The sequence below is a fragment of the Oncorhynchus kisutch genome, linkage group LG29 (genome assembly GCF_002021735.2).
Source record: "Oncorhynchus kisutch isolate 150728-3 linkage group LG29, Okis_V2, whole genome shotgun sequence".
Classification (NCBI taxonomy): Eukaryota; Metazoa; Chordata; class Actinopteri; order Salmoniformes; family Salmonidae; genus Oncorhynchus; species Oncorhynchus kisutch.
In genome coordinates this window covers 30,503,372-30,522,003 of record NC_034202.2, presented here as the reverse complement: position 1 = coordinate 30,522,003, position 18,632 = coordinate 30,503,372, and the positions used below count along the sequence as shown (strand labels likewise).

Genomic DNA, 18,632 nt, shown 5'->3' with positions numbered 1-18,632 from the left:
CTGGTGTCCCTCCTGGCCACAATAGGGACAGAGCCACAGTTGTCTCTGACGGTATCGCTCAGCTGCGGGGAGGCGTGTGGCCCCTACCTCCATGGTATCAGACTCTGACTCAGATCGGTCAATGAAGGAGGGAGAGAGGCGAGGGGAGTGCCGACGCTCGCGAAGGAGGTTATCGCGAAGAATGGCCATCGAGATGAGTGCGTCCAATGAGGGGGTGTCGTCTCGGCATGCCAGTTTAGTCTGGACCTCCTCACGCAATCCTCTTCTGAATAAGGTGCGGAGAGCCGTGTCATTGTGGACACCAAGGAACTTGAAGTTCTCAACCCGCTCCGCTACAGCCCAGTCAATGAGAATGGGGGCGTGTTCGGTCCTCCTTTTCCTGTAGTCCATGATCATCTCCTTTGTCTTGCTCATGTTGAGGGAGAGGTTGATGTGGTGCCAGGTCTCCGTCCTCCTCCCTATAGACTGTCTCATAGTTTTTGGTGATCAGGCCTACGACTGTTGTGTCGTCAGCAAACTTAATGATGGTGTTGGAGGCGTGCCTGGCCGTGCAGTCGTGAGGGAACAGGGAGGGGCCCCGTGTTGAGGATCAGCGTGGCGGATGTGTTGTCACTACCCTTACCACCTGGGGGTGGTCCGTCAGGAAGTCCAGGATCCAGTTGCAGAGGGAGGTGTTTAGACCCATGGTCCTTAGCTTAGTGATTAGCTATGTGGACACTACGATGTTGAACGCTGAGCTTTAGTCAATGAATAACATTCTCACATAGGTGTTCCTTTTGTCCAGCTGGGAAAGGGCAGTGTGGAGTGCAATTGAGATTGCTTCATCTGGTGATATGTTGGGGTAGTGTGGTAATTAGAGTGGGTCTAGGGTTTCCAGGATGATGGTGTTAATGTGAGCCATTACCAGCCTTTCAAAGCACTTCATGGCTACCGACGTGAGTGTTACGGAGTGGTAGTCATTTAGGCAGGTTACCTTCTTATCTGTAACAATGTTTGAGGGTAAAACATATGCCACCTCATGTTTCTGATCGGTTGGCCATGTATAGCGTGAGGTGTCAGTCTAGGGTGGACCAGGTGAAACTGGGTCTGTGTTCAGTGGCAGGCGTGTCATCATGAATGGTGCTGTGTTCACTGAAAAGGTGAGGGACAGGAGCAGCCTGCAGTTCAAGTACCTGGCCTTCGACACAAAGGATCTGGTATGTAGTGATCCAATCCACACAAGTATCATTCTGCTGTCCACTCTCCTACACACTTTATCCATGTATTATATACTGTACACTGCATTGTCTTATGGATATCTGAAGCTTATGGCTCCCTCACTGGCAACTTCCTGTGAAGTTTTAGATTTTGGGAAAGCCCAGATGCATTCGGAAAGTATTCAGACCACTTCAGAATTTTTTCACATTCTGTTACGTGACAGCCGTATTCTAAAATGGATTAAATGCATTTCCCCTCATCAATCTACACACAATACCCCATAATGACACAGCAAAAACAGGTTTTTAGACATTTTTGACAATATATTAAAAATTAAAAACGGAAATAGCTTGTTCACATTAGTATTCAGACCTTTCGCTATGAGACTCGAAATTGAGCTCAGGTGCATCCTGTTTCCATTGATCATTCTTGAGATGTTTCTACAACTTGATTGGAGTCCACCTGTGGTAAAGTCAATTGATTAGACATGATTTGGAAAGGCACACACATGTCTATATAACATCCCAGAGTTGACAGTGCATATCAGAACAAACCCAAGCCATGCGGTCGAAGGAACTGTCCGTAGATCGCAGAGATAGAATTGTGTCAAGGCACAGATCTGGGGGAGGGTATCAAAAAATGCCTGCAGCATTAAAGGTCTCCAAGAACACAGTGGCCTCCATCATTCTTAAATGGAAGAAGTTGAGAACAACCAAGACTCTCCCTAGAGCTTGCTGCCCGGCCAAACTGAGCAATCGGGGGAAAAGGGCCTTGGTCAGGGAGGTGACCAAGAACCTGATGGTCACTCTGACAGACTTCCAGAATTCCTCTGTGGAGATGGAATATCCTTCCAGAAGGACAACAAATACAGGTGTGCCAGCACTCCACCAACAGGCCTTTATGGTAGAGTGGCCAGAAGGAAGCCACTCCTCAGTAAAAGGAACATGACAGCCCGCTTGGAGTTTGCCAAAAGGCACCTACAGGACTCTCAGATCATGACAAAACAAGATTCTGCTGAAACCAAGATTGAACTCTTTGGCCTGAATGCCAAGTGTCTCATCTGGACGAAACCTGGCTCCATCCCTACAGTGAAGCATGGTGGTGACAGCATCATGCTGTGGGGATGTTTTTTTCAACGGCAGGGACTGGGAGACTAGTCAGGATCAAGGGAAAGATGAATGGAGCAAAGTATAGAGAGATCCTTGATGAAAACCTGCTCCAGAGTGCTTAGGACCTCAGACTGGGGTGACGGTTCACCTTCCAACAGGACATTGACAGCCAAGACAACATAGGAGTGGCTTCAGGACAAGTCTCTGAATGTCCTTGAGTAGCCCAACTTGATCGAACATCTCTGGAGAGACCTGAAAATATCTGTGCAGCAACACCCCCCATCTGACCCGACAGAGCTTGGGAGGATCTGCAGAGAAGAATGGGAGAAAGTTCCCAAGTACAGGTGTGTCAAGCTTGTAGTGTCATGGGTCTCTCTGTGAAATGCAATGACAGTGTTCCTCTCAGATGAGGAGAGGCTGAGCTGCTGTGTTTCTGGAGACAGGAGCCTGAGGACGAAGCGAACTGGATGTGCAGGTCCCCACATTCCCCCCTTCACATGCCCAAAGTTCAACCATACATTTGTGAACCAATCAGGTATGTCATTATGTCACAAAACATTAATTAATTAAAAGGCTGTGTTTCGATGGGGCATTGTTATAGTCTGTTGCTGCTATGTGATGTGACTGCTATTGTGTGCTGACAACACATTGCCACATTGGAAAGCCCTGGCCAATGGGAGAAGAAGTTCTAGATCCGGAGCCTCCCACCAACTCATTCAAATGAACTAATGTGTCTTTAGTTCTGGTAGGGGACCCTCTCTCCCTCTATTATTTTACTGTCTATGGATAACCATCTCTAAATAATTAACCTCTGAACAGCTGTGTATTGATGTTACTTGTCGCTCCAGTTACCACCTGAAAGGGGAGGATGTGCGTCGGTTGAGGGTTTTGGTAGAGAGAAGGTCAACATCTTTGGTCAGGAGGGAGGCTTCAGCCACTGTGTTTTTCAGGAGGGGAACTATGGGGATAACTGGAACTACAGCCAGGTCATGGTCAGAACTACCAGACTCCAACACTGTATTTGTGATGCTGTTATACTTGGCTGGGGATGTCATGTCTAATAGTATGTAATGTGGATTAGTGGCTGTTGCTTTGCAGCGACGTTCTTCTCCTGGTAATGTTTGAGGCTCAGAAGAAGTGTGTGTGGGGGGGGGGGGGGGGGGGGTGTATGAAAATTGATGTCAGTCTGACATGGGGTCCCTGTGAGGATGGCCCACCAGAGCCATCCTTGTTTTTATTTATATACTAAAACTGTGTTTTTTGTTCGTTGCCTCAGGGCAACATTTTGCAGTTAGACCACTTTTGTTATGGACAATATCATGCTAAAGTGTGGCGACGTGCTCGAATGCATAATTATGACCATAGTCAATATTTTTACTATCTACTGATACTTACAGGAAATGGACACAATAATATTTTCTGGGCGGAAGGAACATGATCAAGCAGTCAGGGTCATTTCCTCTGACAGTGAGGACTGAGCTTGAGGCAAGTGACGATGAGCTTGAAGAGAGTCAGGAAGAGTGGATCCCCGAATCAGGTTTGAGAGACAGTTTGATCAGGGGTCAGTTAGGAGTCAGTCAGCAAAGTAGCGTGTGTGTGTTTGCATACGTGTCAGCGGATGAAGGGTACATGACACATTCAAATTTGTGCACGCCCAATTTTTCAGTTTTTGATTTGTTAAAAAAGATTGAAATATCCAATAAATGTCGTTCCACTTCATGATTGTGTCCCACTTGTTGTTGATTCTTCACAAAAAAATACAGTTTTATATCTTTATGTTTGAAGCATGAAATGTGGCAAAAGGTCGCAAAGTTCAAGGGGGCCGAATACTTTCGCAAGGCACTGTACTACCCACCACTGCGACCTGTATGCTCTCGTTGGCTGGCCCTCGCTTCATATTCGTCGCCAAATCCACTGGCTCCAGGTCATCTATACGTCTTTGCTAGGTAAAGCCCCGCCTTATCTCAGCTCACTGGTCACCATAGCAGCACCCACCTGTAGCACGCACTCCAGCAGGTATATTTCACTGGTCACCCCCAAAGCCAACTCTTCCTTTCCTTCCAGTTCTCTGCTGCCAATGACTGGAATGAATTTTTAAAATCACTGAAGCTAGAGACCCATATCCCTCACTAACTTTAAGCACCAGCTGTCAGAGCAGCTCACAGATCACTGCACCTGTACATAGCCCATCTTTAAATAGCCCATCCAACTACCAAATCCCCATACTGTTATTTTTTTTTTTGCTCATTTAGGTTTTGTATTTGTATCTCCTCCTAGGTTTTGTATTGAAGTCAATGTAGCCAGACAGAAGCTAGCTGTCCTCCAGCTGCGCCATGGTGCTACCCCAGACAGTGCTGTTGAAGTTACTGTAGACCTTCATTGCAAAAAATAATAATTTAATTATTTGGTGACATATGAATATATTTAATATAGTTTTATAAAAAAAAATGTGTTATTGTGTTTAACTATTTTTATTTTCACTGAGAAGGATGGTCCTCCCCTTCCTCCTCTTAGGAGCCTCCACTGGTTTGTGTGTGTGTGCGTGTGTGTGCGCGTGCGCATGTTTGTTAGGGAAGAGGATAAATGAGAGGGACAGAGGATATAACAGCTGAAACTGTGTGTTGTGTTACCTTCGCCTGCATGGCTGTGCAGTGCTGCTGCCTGTGTTAGTCAATCTCTCTGTTGTTCATTGGCTCGGTCTTAACTGGGGAGGAGAGGAAAGAGATGAGAGAACAGAGTTCACAGGATGTAACATCAGAAACTGTGTGTGTGTTACATGAAGAACAGTGACAAAGGAAATAACAAGTAACAGTTAGGTCATACTTACCAGAATAGTAATTACAGTCATAAATCCAACTCAATGAAACGGGTTGTACTTGGAACAGAAAAAAACTTGATTGTTGTTTAAACATCGTTATTAAGGCCATATATATGCGCTATCACTAATAGGCTGTCAACTTAGTCACATGGGTAATGATTAGCCTATGTAATGATATAATATTTAACATGTTACAAAACGCTTTTCTTGTTTTGTATCGTTCTTTGTCATTAACTTCTTATGGGCAGGTGAGACAGTAGCATCCCACCTGGCCAACATCTGGTGAAATTGCAGAGCGTGAAATTCAAAAATACCAAATTCAAACATTTAACATTCCATGCTATTATCTGAGGACAGCGCCCTGCATACAAACACATGAAAATTATACTTCAACCAGGCAGGTGCAATAATTCATGCCTTACCTTTGAAGATCTTCTTCTGTTGGCACTCCAAAATGTCCCAGAAACATCACAAATGGTCCTTTTGTTCTATAATATCCTTCTTTACGTCCCAAAAATGTCAATTTATTTGGCGTATTTGATTCAGAAATACACCGGTTTCAACTCACCCAACATGCCTACAAAGTATCTAATAAGTTACATGTAAACTTGGTCTAAACATTTCAAACAATGTTCCTAATCCAACCACAGGTACCCTAAAACGTAAATAATCGATCAAATTTAAGACGGAATAAACTGTTTCCGATACCGGATAAAAACAACGTGAAGCGCGCTCCAGTTTACACGCATCAAAACAGTAGAGTCCACCTGGAGTGACACTTACAATGAATAGCACTACTTCTTCATTTCTCAAAAGAAAAACATAGAACAATTTCTACAGACTGTTGACATCTAGTGGAAGCCATAGGAACTGCAACCAGGTAATAATAAGGGTATCCCATAGAAAACAAATTGAAAATCCTATGACTTCAATTTGTTTTCTTCCCTGGATGGTTTGTCCTCGGGGTTTTGCCTGGCATATCAGTTCTGTTATACTCACAGACATTATTTTAACAATTTTAGCAACTTAAGAGTGTTTTCTATCCAAATCTACCAATTATATGCATATCCTAGCTTCTGGGCCTGAGTAACAGGCAGTTTACTTTGGGCACGCTTTTCATCTGGAGGTGAAAATACTGCCCCCTACCCAAGAGAGGTTAAAATCACTAACTGCACTTGTTTCCTGACTCCCTGCGTCTACGTTACAGAATATTGCCTCACAGGATGGAAGCAGCAGCCAACCGAGATATCTCCCAGATGATCGGTGAACAGGGAGACCTACTTTGCCAACACCACGATCAGCTGGCGCAATTGTGGACAGTGATGGATGAGGTCTTCCGCATTCTTCAATATTTAGCCTACTTCAACTATGGCAGGAGGACCAGCCCGCTGCGGATTACGCCCTCACCTTTCGTACAGTGGCAGGATCCAACAAACTATCATGGTCCAAACAGTATATATATTTTATAACAGTATATATGACAATATATTTTCCCCCTCAGGAGACTGGAAAGTTTTGGCATGAGTCCCCAGATCCTCAAAAATGTCTACAGTAGCACCATCGAGAGCCTCCTGACCGGTTGCATCACCGCCTGGTATGGCAACTGCTCGGCATCCGACCGTAAGGTGCTACAGAGGGTAGTGGGTACGGCCCAATACATCACTGGAACCAAGCTTTCTTCCATCCAGGACCTATATACTAGGCGATGTTAGAGGAAGGCCCAAAAAATTGTCAGACTCGTCACCCAAGTCATAGAATGTTCTGTCTGTTACTGCACAGCAAGCGGTACCGCAGCACCAAGTCTAGGTCCAAAAGGTCTTTAACAGCTTCTACTCCCAAGCCATAAGACTGCTGAACAATAAATAAAATGGCCACCCGGACTACTTACAACACTTATTATTATCTATGTGTAGTCACTTTACCCCTACCTACATGTACAAATGACCTCGACTAACCTGTATGCCCGCACATTGACTCACTACCGTTATCCCCTGTATAAAGCCTCGGTATTGTTATTTAATTGTGTTACTTTTTATTTGATTATTTTCTTTCTATTTCTTGAACTACATTGTTGGTTAAGGGTTTGTAAGTAAGCATTTCACGGTAAGGTCTACCTGTTGTATTCGGCGCATGTGAAAACTATTTATTTTTATTTGAGATGTTGAATGTCAGTGAAGAAAATCTAAATGTTTAAGTCTGGAGGGTTTTTCTCTGGGTCAGTCAGGTGACCATGATAAAACTAACACACCACCAGCAGGGTCAGACACTGCTGTCCCTCCGTGGACGAGCAACGCCGCTTCCCACACCACATGGCTTCCTGACCTCCTCACACAGTCAGTACAGTCTTCTTGTCCATCAGCTGACAGCTCACACCCAATTCTCAGGGTCTCTGTGATTCACACACTTTTCCTGTGATGAACTGTCATACGATAATCATTCCGCCCTGTGTAGTGTGTAGTGAGTCTAACTACATTTGAAGTTGGAAGTTTACATATTTATTTATTTATTTATTTATTTACCTTTATTTAACCAGGTAGGCAAGTTGAGAACAAGTTCTCATTTACAATTGCGACCTGGCCAAGATAAAGCAAAGCAGTACAACAGATACAACGACACAGAGTTACACATGGAGTAAAACAAACATACAGTCAATAATACAGTATAAACAAGTCTATATACAATGTGAGCAAATGAGGTGAGAAGGGAGGTAAAGGCAAAAAAGGCCATGGTGGCAAAGTAAATACAATATAGCAAGTAAAACACTGGAATGGTAGTTTTGCAATGGAAGAATGTGCAAAGTAGAAATAAAAATAATGGGGTGCAAAGGAGCAAAATAAATAATAAATAAAAATTAAATACAGTAGGGAAAGAGGTAGTTGTTTGGGCTAAATTATAGGTGGGCTATGTACAGGTGCAGTAACCTGTGAGCTGCTCTGACAGTTGGTGCTTAAAGCTAGTGAGGGAGATAAGTGTTTCCAGTTTCAGAGATTTTTGTAGTTCGTTCCAGTCATTGGCAGCAGAGAACTGGAAGGAGAGGCGGCCAAAGAAAGAATTGGTTTTGGGGGTGACTAGAGAGATATACCTGCTGGAGCGTGTGCTACAGGTGGGAGATGCTATGGTGACCAGCGAGCTGAGATAAGGGGGGACTTTACCTAGCAGGGTCTTGTAGATGACATGGAGCCAGTGGGTTTGGCGACGAGTATGAAGCGAGGGCCAGCCAACGAGAGCGTACAGGTCGCAATGGTGGGTAGCATATGGGGCTTTGGTGATAAAACGGATTGCACTGTGATAGACTGCATCCAATTTGTTGAGTAGGGTATTGGAGGCTATTTTGTAAATGACATCGCCAAAGTCGAGGATTGGTAGGATGGTCAGTTTTACAAGGGTATGTTTGGCAGCATGTGTGAAGGATGCTTTGTTGCGAAATAGGAAGCCAATTCTAGATTTAACTTTGGATTGGAGATGTTTGATATGGGTCTGGAAGGAGAGTTTACAGTCTAACCAGACACCTAAGTATTTGTAGTTGTCCACGTATTCTAAGTCAGAGCCGTCCAGAGTAGTGATGTTGGACAGGCGGGTAGGTGCAGGTAGCGATCGGTTGAAGAGCATGCATTTAGTTTTACTTGTATTTAAGAGCAATTGGAGGCCACGGAAGGAGAGTTGTATGGCATTGAAGCTTGCCTGGAGGGTTGTTAACACAGTGTCCAAAGAAGGGCCGGAAGTATACAGAATGGTGTCGTCTGCGTAGAGGTGGATCAGGGACTCACCAGCAGCAAGAGCGACATCATTGATGTATACAGAGAAGAGAGTCGGTCCAAGAATTGAACCCTGTGGCACCCCCATAGAGACTGCCAGAGGTCCGGACAGCAGACCCTCCGATTTGACACACTGAACTCTATCAGAGAAGTAGTTGGTGAACCAGGCGAGGCAATCATTTGAGAAACCAAGGCTGTCGAGTCTGCCGATGAGGATGTGGTGATTGACAGAGTCGAAAGCCTTGGCCAGATCAATGAATACGGCTGCACAGTAATGTTTCTTATCGATGGCGGTTAAGATATCGTTTAGGACCTTGAGCGTGGCTGAGGTGCACCCATGACCAGCTCTGAAACCAGATTGCATAGCAGAGAAGGTATGGTGAGATTCAAAATGGTCGGTAATCTGTTTGTTGACTTGGCTTTCGAAGACCTTAGAAAGGCACGGTAGGATAGATATAGGTCTGTAGCAGTTTGGGTCAAGAGTGTCCCCCCCTTTGAAGAGGGGGATGACCGCAGCTGCTTTCCAATCTTTGGGAATCTCAGACGACACGAAAGAGAGGTTGAACAGGCTAGTAATAGGGGTGGCAACAATTTCAGCAGATAATTTTAGAAAGAAAGGGTCCAGATTGTCTAGCCCGGCTGATTTGTAGGGGTCCAGATTTTGCAGCTCTTTCAGAACATCAGCTGAATGGATTTGGGAGAAGGAGAAATGGGGAAGGCTTGGGCGAGTTGCTGTTGGGGGTGCAGTGCTGTTGTCCGGGGTAGGAGTAGCCGTAGAAAAATGCTTATTGAAATTCTCAATTATGGTGGATTTATCAGTGGTGACAGTGTTTCCTATCTTCAGTGCAGTGGGCAGCTGGGAGGAGGTGTTCTTATTCTCCATGGACTTTACAGTGTCCCAGAACTTTTTTGAGTTAGTGTTGCAGGAAGCAAATTTCTGCTTGAAAAAGCTAGCCTTGGCTTTTCTAACTGCCTGTGTATAATGGTTTCTAGCTTCCCTGAACAGCTGCATATCACGGGGGCTGTTCGATGCTAATGCAGAACGCCATAGGATGTTTTTGTGTTGGTTAAGGGCAGTCAGGTCTGGGGAGAACCAAGGGCTATATCTGTTCCTGGTTCTAAATTTCTTGAATGGGGCGTGTTTATTTAAGATGGTTAGGAAGGCATTTAAAAAAAATCCAGGCATCCTCTACTGACGGGATGAGATCAATATCCTTCCAGGATACCCCGGCCAGGTCGATTAGAAAGGCCTGCTCGCAGAAGTGTTTCAGGGAGCGTTTTACAGTGATGAGTGGAGGTCGTTTGACCGCTGACCCATTACGGATGCAGGCAATGAGGCAGTGATCGCTGAGATCTTGGTTGAAGACAGCAGAGGTGTATTTAGAGGGGAAGTTGGTTAGGATGATATCTATGAGGGTGCCCGTGTTTAAGGCTTTGGGGAGGTACCTGGTAGGTTCATTGATAATTTGTGTTTAGATTGTAGGATGTCTGGGGTGTTAAGCATGTTCCAGTTTAGGTCGCCTAGCAGCACGAACTCTGAAGATAGATGGGGGGCAATCAGTTCACATATGGTGTCCAGAGCACAGCTGGGGGCAGAGGGTGGTCTATAGCAGGCGGCAACGGTGAGAGACTTGTTTTTAGAGAGGTGGATTTTTAAAAGTAGAAGTTCAAATTGTTTGGGCACAGACCTGGATAGTAGGACAGAACTCTGCAGGCTATCTTTGCAGTAGATTGCAACACCGCCCCCTTTGGCAGTTCTATCTTGTCTGAAAATGTTGTAGTTTGGAATTAAAATGTCTGAATTTTTGGTGGTCTTCCTAAGCCAGGATTCAGACACAGCTAGAACATCCGGGTTGGCAGAGTGTGCTAAAGCAGTGAATAGAACAAACTTAGGGAGGAGGCTTCTAATGTTAACATGCATGAAACCAAGGCTATTACGGTTACAGAAGTCGTCAAAAGAGAGCGCCTGGGGAATAGGAGTGGAGCTAGGCACTGCAGGGCCTGGATTCACCTCTACATCGCCAGAGGAACATAGGAGGAGTAGAATAAGGGTACGGCTAAAAGCTATGAGAATAGGTCGTCTAGAACGTCTGGAACATAGAGTAAAAGGAGGTTTCTGGGGGCGATAAAATAGCATCAAGGTATAATGTACAGACAAATGTATGGTAGGATGTGAATACAGTGGAGGTAAACCTATGTATTGAGTGATGAAGAGAGAGATATTGTCTCTAGAAACATCATTGAAACCAGGAGATGTCATTGCATGTGTGGGTGGTGGAACTAATAGGTTGGATAAGGTATAGTGAGCAGGACTAGAGGCTCTACAGTGAAATAAGCCAATAAACACTAACCAGAACAGCAATGGACAAGACATATTGACATTAAGGAGAGGCATGCTTAGTCGAGTGATCAAAAGGGTCCAGTGAGTGGAGAGGTTGGTTGGTGATTTAGACAGCTAGCCAGGCCATCGGTAGCAAGCTAGCATAGGATGGAGGTCGTTATTAGCCACCTCTTGCGTTCCGTCAGTAGATTAGTGGGGTTCCGTGTGGTAGAGGGGATTAATCCAAATCACACAACAACAACAAAAATAAAAACTATAGATATAGTTATAGAGGCCCAAGAAGAAAACATAATAATAATAAAAATAAATAAATTGTCCGATTGTCTATTCAGATAGCAGCCGGTAAGACAGCTAACGGTTAGCAGGCCGCAGATGGGCGTTCAGGTAACGTCGCGACGGAGGAGCCAGCCGGATCTCCTTCGGGTAGATAACGTCAGCAGTCCAGTTGTGAAGGCCCGGTGGGGCTCCGCGTAGGCAGTAAAACGGGTCCGGATAGGACATATACCTTAGCCAAATATATTTAACTCAGTTTTCACAATTCCTGACATTTAATCTTAGTAAAAATTCTTGTCTTAGGTCAGTTAGGATCACCACTTTATTTTAAGAATGTGAAATGTCAGAACAATAATAGAGAGAATGATTTATTTCATATTTTATTTCATTCATTGCATTCCCAGTGGATCCCAGAAGTTGACATACACTCAATAGTATTTGGTAGAATTGCCTTTAAATTGTTTAACTTGGGTCAAATGTTTGGGGTAGCCTTCCACAAGCTTCCCACAATAATTGGGTGAATTTTGGCCCAATCCTCCTGACAGAGCTGGTGTAACTGAGTCAGGTTTGTAGGCCTCCTTGCTCGCACAAGCATTTTCAGTTCTGCCCACAAATTTTCTATGGGATTGAGGTCAAGGCTTTATGGTGGACACTCCAATGCCTTGACTTTGTTGTCCTTGAGCCATTTTGCCACAACTTTGGAAGTATGCTTGGGGTCATTGTCCATTTGGAAGACCCATTTTGCAACCAAGGTTTAACTTATGATCACACCGGTAATAGATCCATTGATGTATTACTTATGAGGTACAGCTGAGTGAGCATACATTTAAATAATTTGCTTTTTAATTTACTGGGCTGATGGTGCCTGCATCTGATGGTCAGTCTCAGCGGAGGGAGAGAGCAGCAGACTGAAGGGCCGTCTCTCAATATCCTTCCGCTCTCCCTTTCCTCCACTGACACTGACCAAAAAGGGACAGTGTCTTCCAGCTGATAGCGAAAACTCGAGTCGCACTGCATTATTTCTCCCTCATGCACAAATTCATGTTGTTACTCCTATGAACAGAGATCGTGAAATAATCCTTGATATAAAAAAGACCCAAGCCGCTAATAATAACAACAACGCAAGACTATAGATACACTTTCCTACTTATTCATTACTGCTGCACTGCTTGTTGTGGCGCTGAGTGGAAATATGAAGAACGCGCATTTGATGGTTTATACAAGTGGTGAATACAAAGTGTTGACCATGCTAAGTAAGAACTTAACATGAGCACATTCATAAAAACAGCAGCTCTTTGCTGTATTCGTTGACAGTCTCGCTCTAGTCATTGTTTTAAACGTTTTGAAATCTCACAGTATCAATTTTGCCTTTAGCTTTCTTTTATGGCTGCTAAATTCCTGCAGACTCGTTCATCTGAGCAATCTGATTGGCCAGCGAAGTTATAGTGCACTTGATTTCCTCTCCAGGCCCACCGGGAAGGCAGAGTTTGTACCTTCAGACACATGAAATGGCAACAGTTTGCCTACCCGGCGAGCAGGGCAGCTGAATTGGCTACACATACCACCAACAGCCCGAGACTAATAAAAAAAAAATAGGACCACAAGGCTTAAAAGTAGTTTTTTTACAGAAATGTTTGGCGATGGACTAGAAATGTTTGTTTACATCCCTGTTGGTGAACATTTCTCCTTTGCCAAGATAATCCATCTACCTGACAGGTGTAGCATATCAAGAAGCTGGTTAAACAGCATGATCATTACACAGGTGCACCTTGTGCTGGGGCAATGCCACAGATGTCTCAAGTTTTGAGGGACCGTGCAATTGGCATGCTGACAGGAAGGTCCACCAGAGCTGTTGCCAGAGAATTTAATGTTAATTTCTTTGCCAAAGAGAATTTGGCAGTTTGTCCAACCGGCCTTACAACTGCAGACCACGTGTAACCACGCCAGCCCAGGACCTCCACATCTGGCTTCTTCACCTGCGGGATCGTCTGAAGCCAGTCACAGCTGATGAAACTGTGGGTTTGCGCAACTGAAAAATGTCTGCACAAACTGTCAGAAACCGTGTCAGGGAATCTCATCGGCGTGCTCGTCATCCTCACCAGGGTCTTGACCTGACTGCAGCTTGGCGTCTTAACCGACTTCAGTGAGCAAATGCTCACCTTCGATGGCCACTCGCATGCTGGAGAAATGTGCTCTTCACGGATGAATCCTGGTTTCAACTGTACTGGGATGATGGCAAACAGCGTGTATGGCGTTGTGTGTGCGAGCAGTTTGCTGATGTCAACGTTGTGAACAGAGTGCCCCATGGGGTTATGGTATGGACAGGCATAAGCTACGGACAACGAACACAATTGCATTTTATTGATGGCAATTTGAATGCACAGAGATAACGTGACGAGATCCTGAGGCCCAATGTCGTGCCATTCATCCGCCACCATCACCTCATGTTTCAGCATGATAATGCACAGCCCCATATCGCAAGGATCTGTACACAATTCCTGGAAGCTGAAAATGTCCCATTTCCTCAATGGCCTGCATACTCACCAGACATGTCACCCATTGAGCATGTTTGGATCAACAGCGTGTTCCAGTTCCCGCCAATATCCAACAACTTCGCACAACCATTGAAGAGGTGTGGGACAACATTCTACAGCCTGATCAACTCTATGCAGAGGAGATGTGTGAAGCTGCATGAGGCAAACAGTGGTCACACTGAATGGTTTTCTGATGCACATCCCTACCTTTTCTTAAGGTATCTCTGACCAACAGATGCATATCTGTATTCCCAGTCATATGAAATCCATAGATTAGGGCCTAATGATTTTTTTAAATTATTATTGACTGGTTTCCTTATATTTACAATAACATTTACCGGTATGTCATTTAGCAGGCGCTCTTATCCAGAGCAACTTACAGTAGTGAGTGCATACATTTACACATTTATTTGTACTGGTCCCCCGTGGAGATGCCGGCAGAGCGATGCCTTGCCTTACCTACTGGGTTATGTAAATAGAAAGGCCGTTTTTCATGTTGGCTCCCTAGGAGTGAATAGACTATGTAATGCTTTTTGCACTGCTCTTCCAAAGACCTAGGGCTGTATTCAATCAACTTTGATTGAATGGGACATCTTGTCAGGTAGCTGCTCTGTTCAGCTCACTCAATCAGTGCTGTCTGCCCTGCCAATCAAGCAAGTTTGGCACCGCAGCAACAATGGAGCTGGCTAATGCATAACACTGACTACATCATATAGTAACTGGCAGTCAGGAGTGCTGACTACCTCCATATATTTTTCCACAACCAAAGATTGTGTTGTTTTACTTCTTACTTCTTTTACTTCTTACATTTGTCCCTTATCTCCTCATTATAATGTTGTGTCTGTTGTCCTTTGATTTCGATGTTTTGTGTACTGTATTTGTGATATTGAATTTTTGCATGTATGAATGTGTTTGCTTTGCTTCACTATTGTCTTTTTTTTGTTTTTCCTTTCTCTAGACTTTCATCATACTTCAGTTCCCTGAGCTAATATATGTACCTCTCTTTCTCTCTCTCGGAGGACCTGAGCCCTAGGACCATGCCTCAGGACTACCTGCCATGATGACTCCTTGCTGTCCCCAGTCCACCTGGCCGTGCTGCTGCTCCAGTTTCAACTGTTCTGCCTGCGGCTATGGAATCCTGACCTGTTCACCGGATGTGCTACCTGTCCCAGACCTATTATTTGACCATGCTGGTCATTTATGAACATTTGAACATCTTGGCCATGTTCTGTTATAATCTCCACCCGGCACAGCCAGAAGAGGACTGGCCACCCCTCATAGCCTGGTTCCTCTCTAGGTTTCTTCCTAGGTTTTGGCCTTTCTAGGGAGTTTTCCTAGCCAACGTGCTTCAACACCTGCATTGCTTGCTGTTTGGGGTTTTAGGCTGGGTTTCTGTACAGCACTTTGAGATATCAGCTGATGTACGAAGGGCTATATAAATACATTTGATTTGATTTTTGATTTGATGTGTCTCTAATGCTCTTAATAAAATATACAACTTTTTGACAAGAGACAATTGTGTTTTTATGGCAAGTGAAATTGTCAAGGTCTCTTCTGATTGTTCTACCAGCAGGTTGCAGAGTTGATTATTGTTATTCTTTAATTATTTGTTACTTTTATTTCTTCTTTTTTTTAAGGTATTTTTCTTAACTGCATTTTTGGTTAAGGGCTTGTAAGTAAGCATTTCACTGTAAGGTCCACACTGTATTCAGCGAATGTGACAAGTTTTGATTTGATAGATACTAGAAAGCTATCTCAGCAACCCGAGTAGGAATGTGCCAAATTATGTCCTTGGGCAGGGGGGTGTGGCCAGGCTAGAACAGTGGGAGTTTATATCGCTCTGTGGTCTCACCTCTTTTACTTTCTCTATTGAACACAGACACGCAGACATGAATAGAGGGCTCTGGAACTTGACACACTGAGCGCAGGGAACCAGTGCTCCCCAGCTAACAACAAGGTAAGTCTTCCACAATGTCTCAATTCCTTTCTGCTTATCTCTCTCATACTCCCTATATTTCTCCCTGAATAAGGTTTTAAAGCTTCTTCAGCAGTATTGTTATTCTATAATAGAGTAGATTGTTGGCAGAGCAGACTACAGCATGTACACTATGGAGAATGGCATTACGGCAGGGTTTTTATTACTGTAAACATGTGAGGTCTAATAATGTAAATAAAACACGTTGTCAACATGTACAGGCATTGTTCTTCTGATTGTGTGGATTACTTTTAACCCTTTTTTTCCATTCTAATTACTAAATATTAAAACCTACAATCTACCTGCAGTGAAGCCATTCAACATTCACATTGCATTCAGTCATCTAACCGGCTCCCGGTTGTGTGGATTATTAGCTTTGTGTTTTGATGACAATCCAGCTCAGTACATGACCACATCCAAGAAGTTTTGAACACAACTATAAGGATTAACCACAAGGTTTCACATTGACAGCCAAGCAGTGTCGTTGTCACAGGGTAGATCAACGGTGTTATTACTGCATTAGGTTTTGGTGGTCAGAAACAAATGTTTTCCTTTTACCAACTTCCTTTTAATCTATTTTATTATCTCTCTATCTCATTCTCTCTCTCTCACACATACACACACTTACTTTTATGCATGCTATAGGCTTACACATTTTTCCTAGGAATACATTTCTATTAAAAACTGTACTAAGACAAAGATTGGATCCCTTTCTCATACAAACAGGAAGTGAAACTGTAGGCGGGAGGGTGAGGCAACTTTGGAAGTTACTGTCCCTTTAGTTCCAAAGAATGCAATGATAATGTGCTTATATCTGTGCTACTAATTAGGAAGGTGTCTGTGCTGTCTTAGTGGTGAGCACCAATATCACTAATGCAATATGATATCATTATTGTTTGAGCAAGGCATATCAAGATATTGTTTTATCCTTGCTGTTAACCTACACTTTTATGTAAAAGAGCATACATGACTGTTCCGGCCGGCTGTCACAAACCCTCTCACAGGCTCTCAGTTTAGCATACTTAACTGCCTGCTGATGGCTTCCCATTGTATTCAAACTGACTGGGAATGTTAGGACCCCAGAACATTCATACCTGACCCAATGGGCAATCAGCAAGCAGTTGTCTGAATTTCACAAGCCTTTGAAGTGAAGCCCACACAGTCCACACAATGTCATTCAAACCAATGTGATATTGACATTGGTTAGAAAAAATGCAGCTGATACTTGCCATATCAGTGCCCATCAGTAATGCCTATCACTGTTTGAGCTGAATGCAGGATCAGTCAGGAAGAATGTCTTCCTATCTCCTCATTAATTTTATTGTAACAACGAAGAAAGCCACACACATGGGATCACACACTGCAGAATCAGGATTAGAAAACTACCTAGTAAATTACCTAGTGCTGATCTGTCATTACATTTACATGACCAGAGTGCTGCTTCAGTATCAACCTATGTCCATGAGCTGTTCTGATGACAGAGTGACTCTCCAGTGACAATTGAGGGATACTTCTCAATTGCAATCAAAAATAGCTCACTAGCTTTAGAGAACTTACACTTTTCGAAATCGTCCCTCTTTTGCCTGCTCTACAAGTTCACACATTCCCTTATTGATGCGGTGAAGCAAATGCAGCACCACGGCATGCCCAGTAGTACACAAATTCACCATAATCACATAATCACAAATGTAAGCGAGAGGGACAGAGATATCCAGCTCAGTCAACTGGTCTCATCATGTTAATGTACAATCAAATAGTGTTATTTGACAATAGTTGGAGAAAAAGATTCACCCTGTTTTATGACATTTTGTAACCTTTGCAGACCTGAATGATGATCTTTTGGTGGTTCCTGGCACTGCTGCTGGGATCTGTTGAAATATATAGAGGTATGGTGACCTAACACACACACACACGCATGCACACACACACACATACATACACACTTGATTAAGTGCACTTTAACTGTGCTACACATAGGGTGGGGACATCAAACAATTCCCCCCCCCCAGCTATTGGCAGACCATTTGGAAACTTTAAATCATCACATAAATAGGCTGTGTAAGCAGTCACTTAAAGGAAAGGCTGCTTATGTTACTTCCCAATCAGCAATGACGGTGATTTCTTCTTTCTGACTCTCTCTCTTTCCCCTTGACTAACCCTGTCTCTAGCCCATGAATGTGATGTGTTCACTTATCTGGACCTTTATCACGCTATCATTGGAACCAGTCTGTATGTGAAGCTGTTGCTGTACACCAGAGCTAATCTGACCTGTGGTCAGGAGCTGTCCCACCATAACCTGTCAGCCCAGCCCCAGTTCAACCTCACCAAGCCCACCACTTTTGTCGTTCATGGCTACCGTCCTACGGGCGCTCCGCCCAACTGGTTGAATAACATCATAGAGCAGCTGTTGGCCCGCGGAGACATGAATGTCCTGGTGGTGGACTGGAACCGCGGAGCTGCCAATATCAACTACCTGAAAGTTGTGACCTACTCACGAGATACAGCGGACAACCTCACTGCCTTCATCCGAAACATGCAGGTTATTAAGAATGAGTGCTAAGTCTGAATACCTAACATATTTGATGAGGGCCAAATGTATTACTTTGTACTAACAGTGTAGTATCTCTTTT

At 44.0% G+C, this 18,632-nt stretch overlaps 1 protein-coding gene across 1 annotated transcript in view; it reads left to right on the top strand.

Annotated features, from left to right (window-relative positions):
• Positions 1-18,632, top strand: part of LOC109873732 (lipase member H) — a 47,156-nt gene that overhangs the window by 16,209 nt on the left and 12,315 nt on the right. The window contains exons 3-5 of the mRNA XM_020465429.2: positions 15,907-15,984; positions 17,825-17,888; positions 18,171-18,541. Coding sequence (XP_020321018.1) covers positions 17,831-17,888; positions 18,171-18,541 — 429 coding nt within the window. The 5' untranslated portion in view covers positions 15,907-15,984; positions 17,825-17,830. The remainder of the gene's footprint in view (positions 1-15,906; positions 15,985-17,824; positions 17,889-18,170; positions 18,542-18,632) is intronic.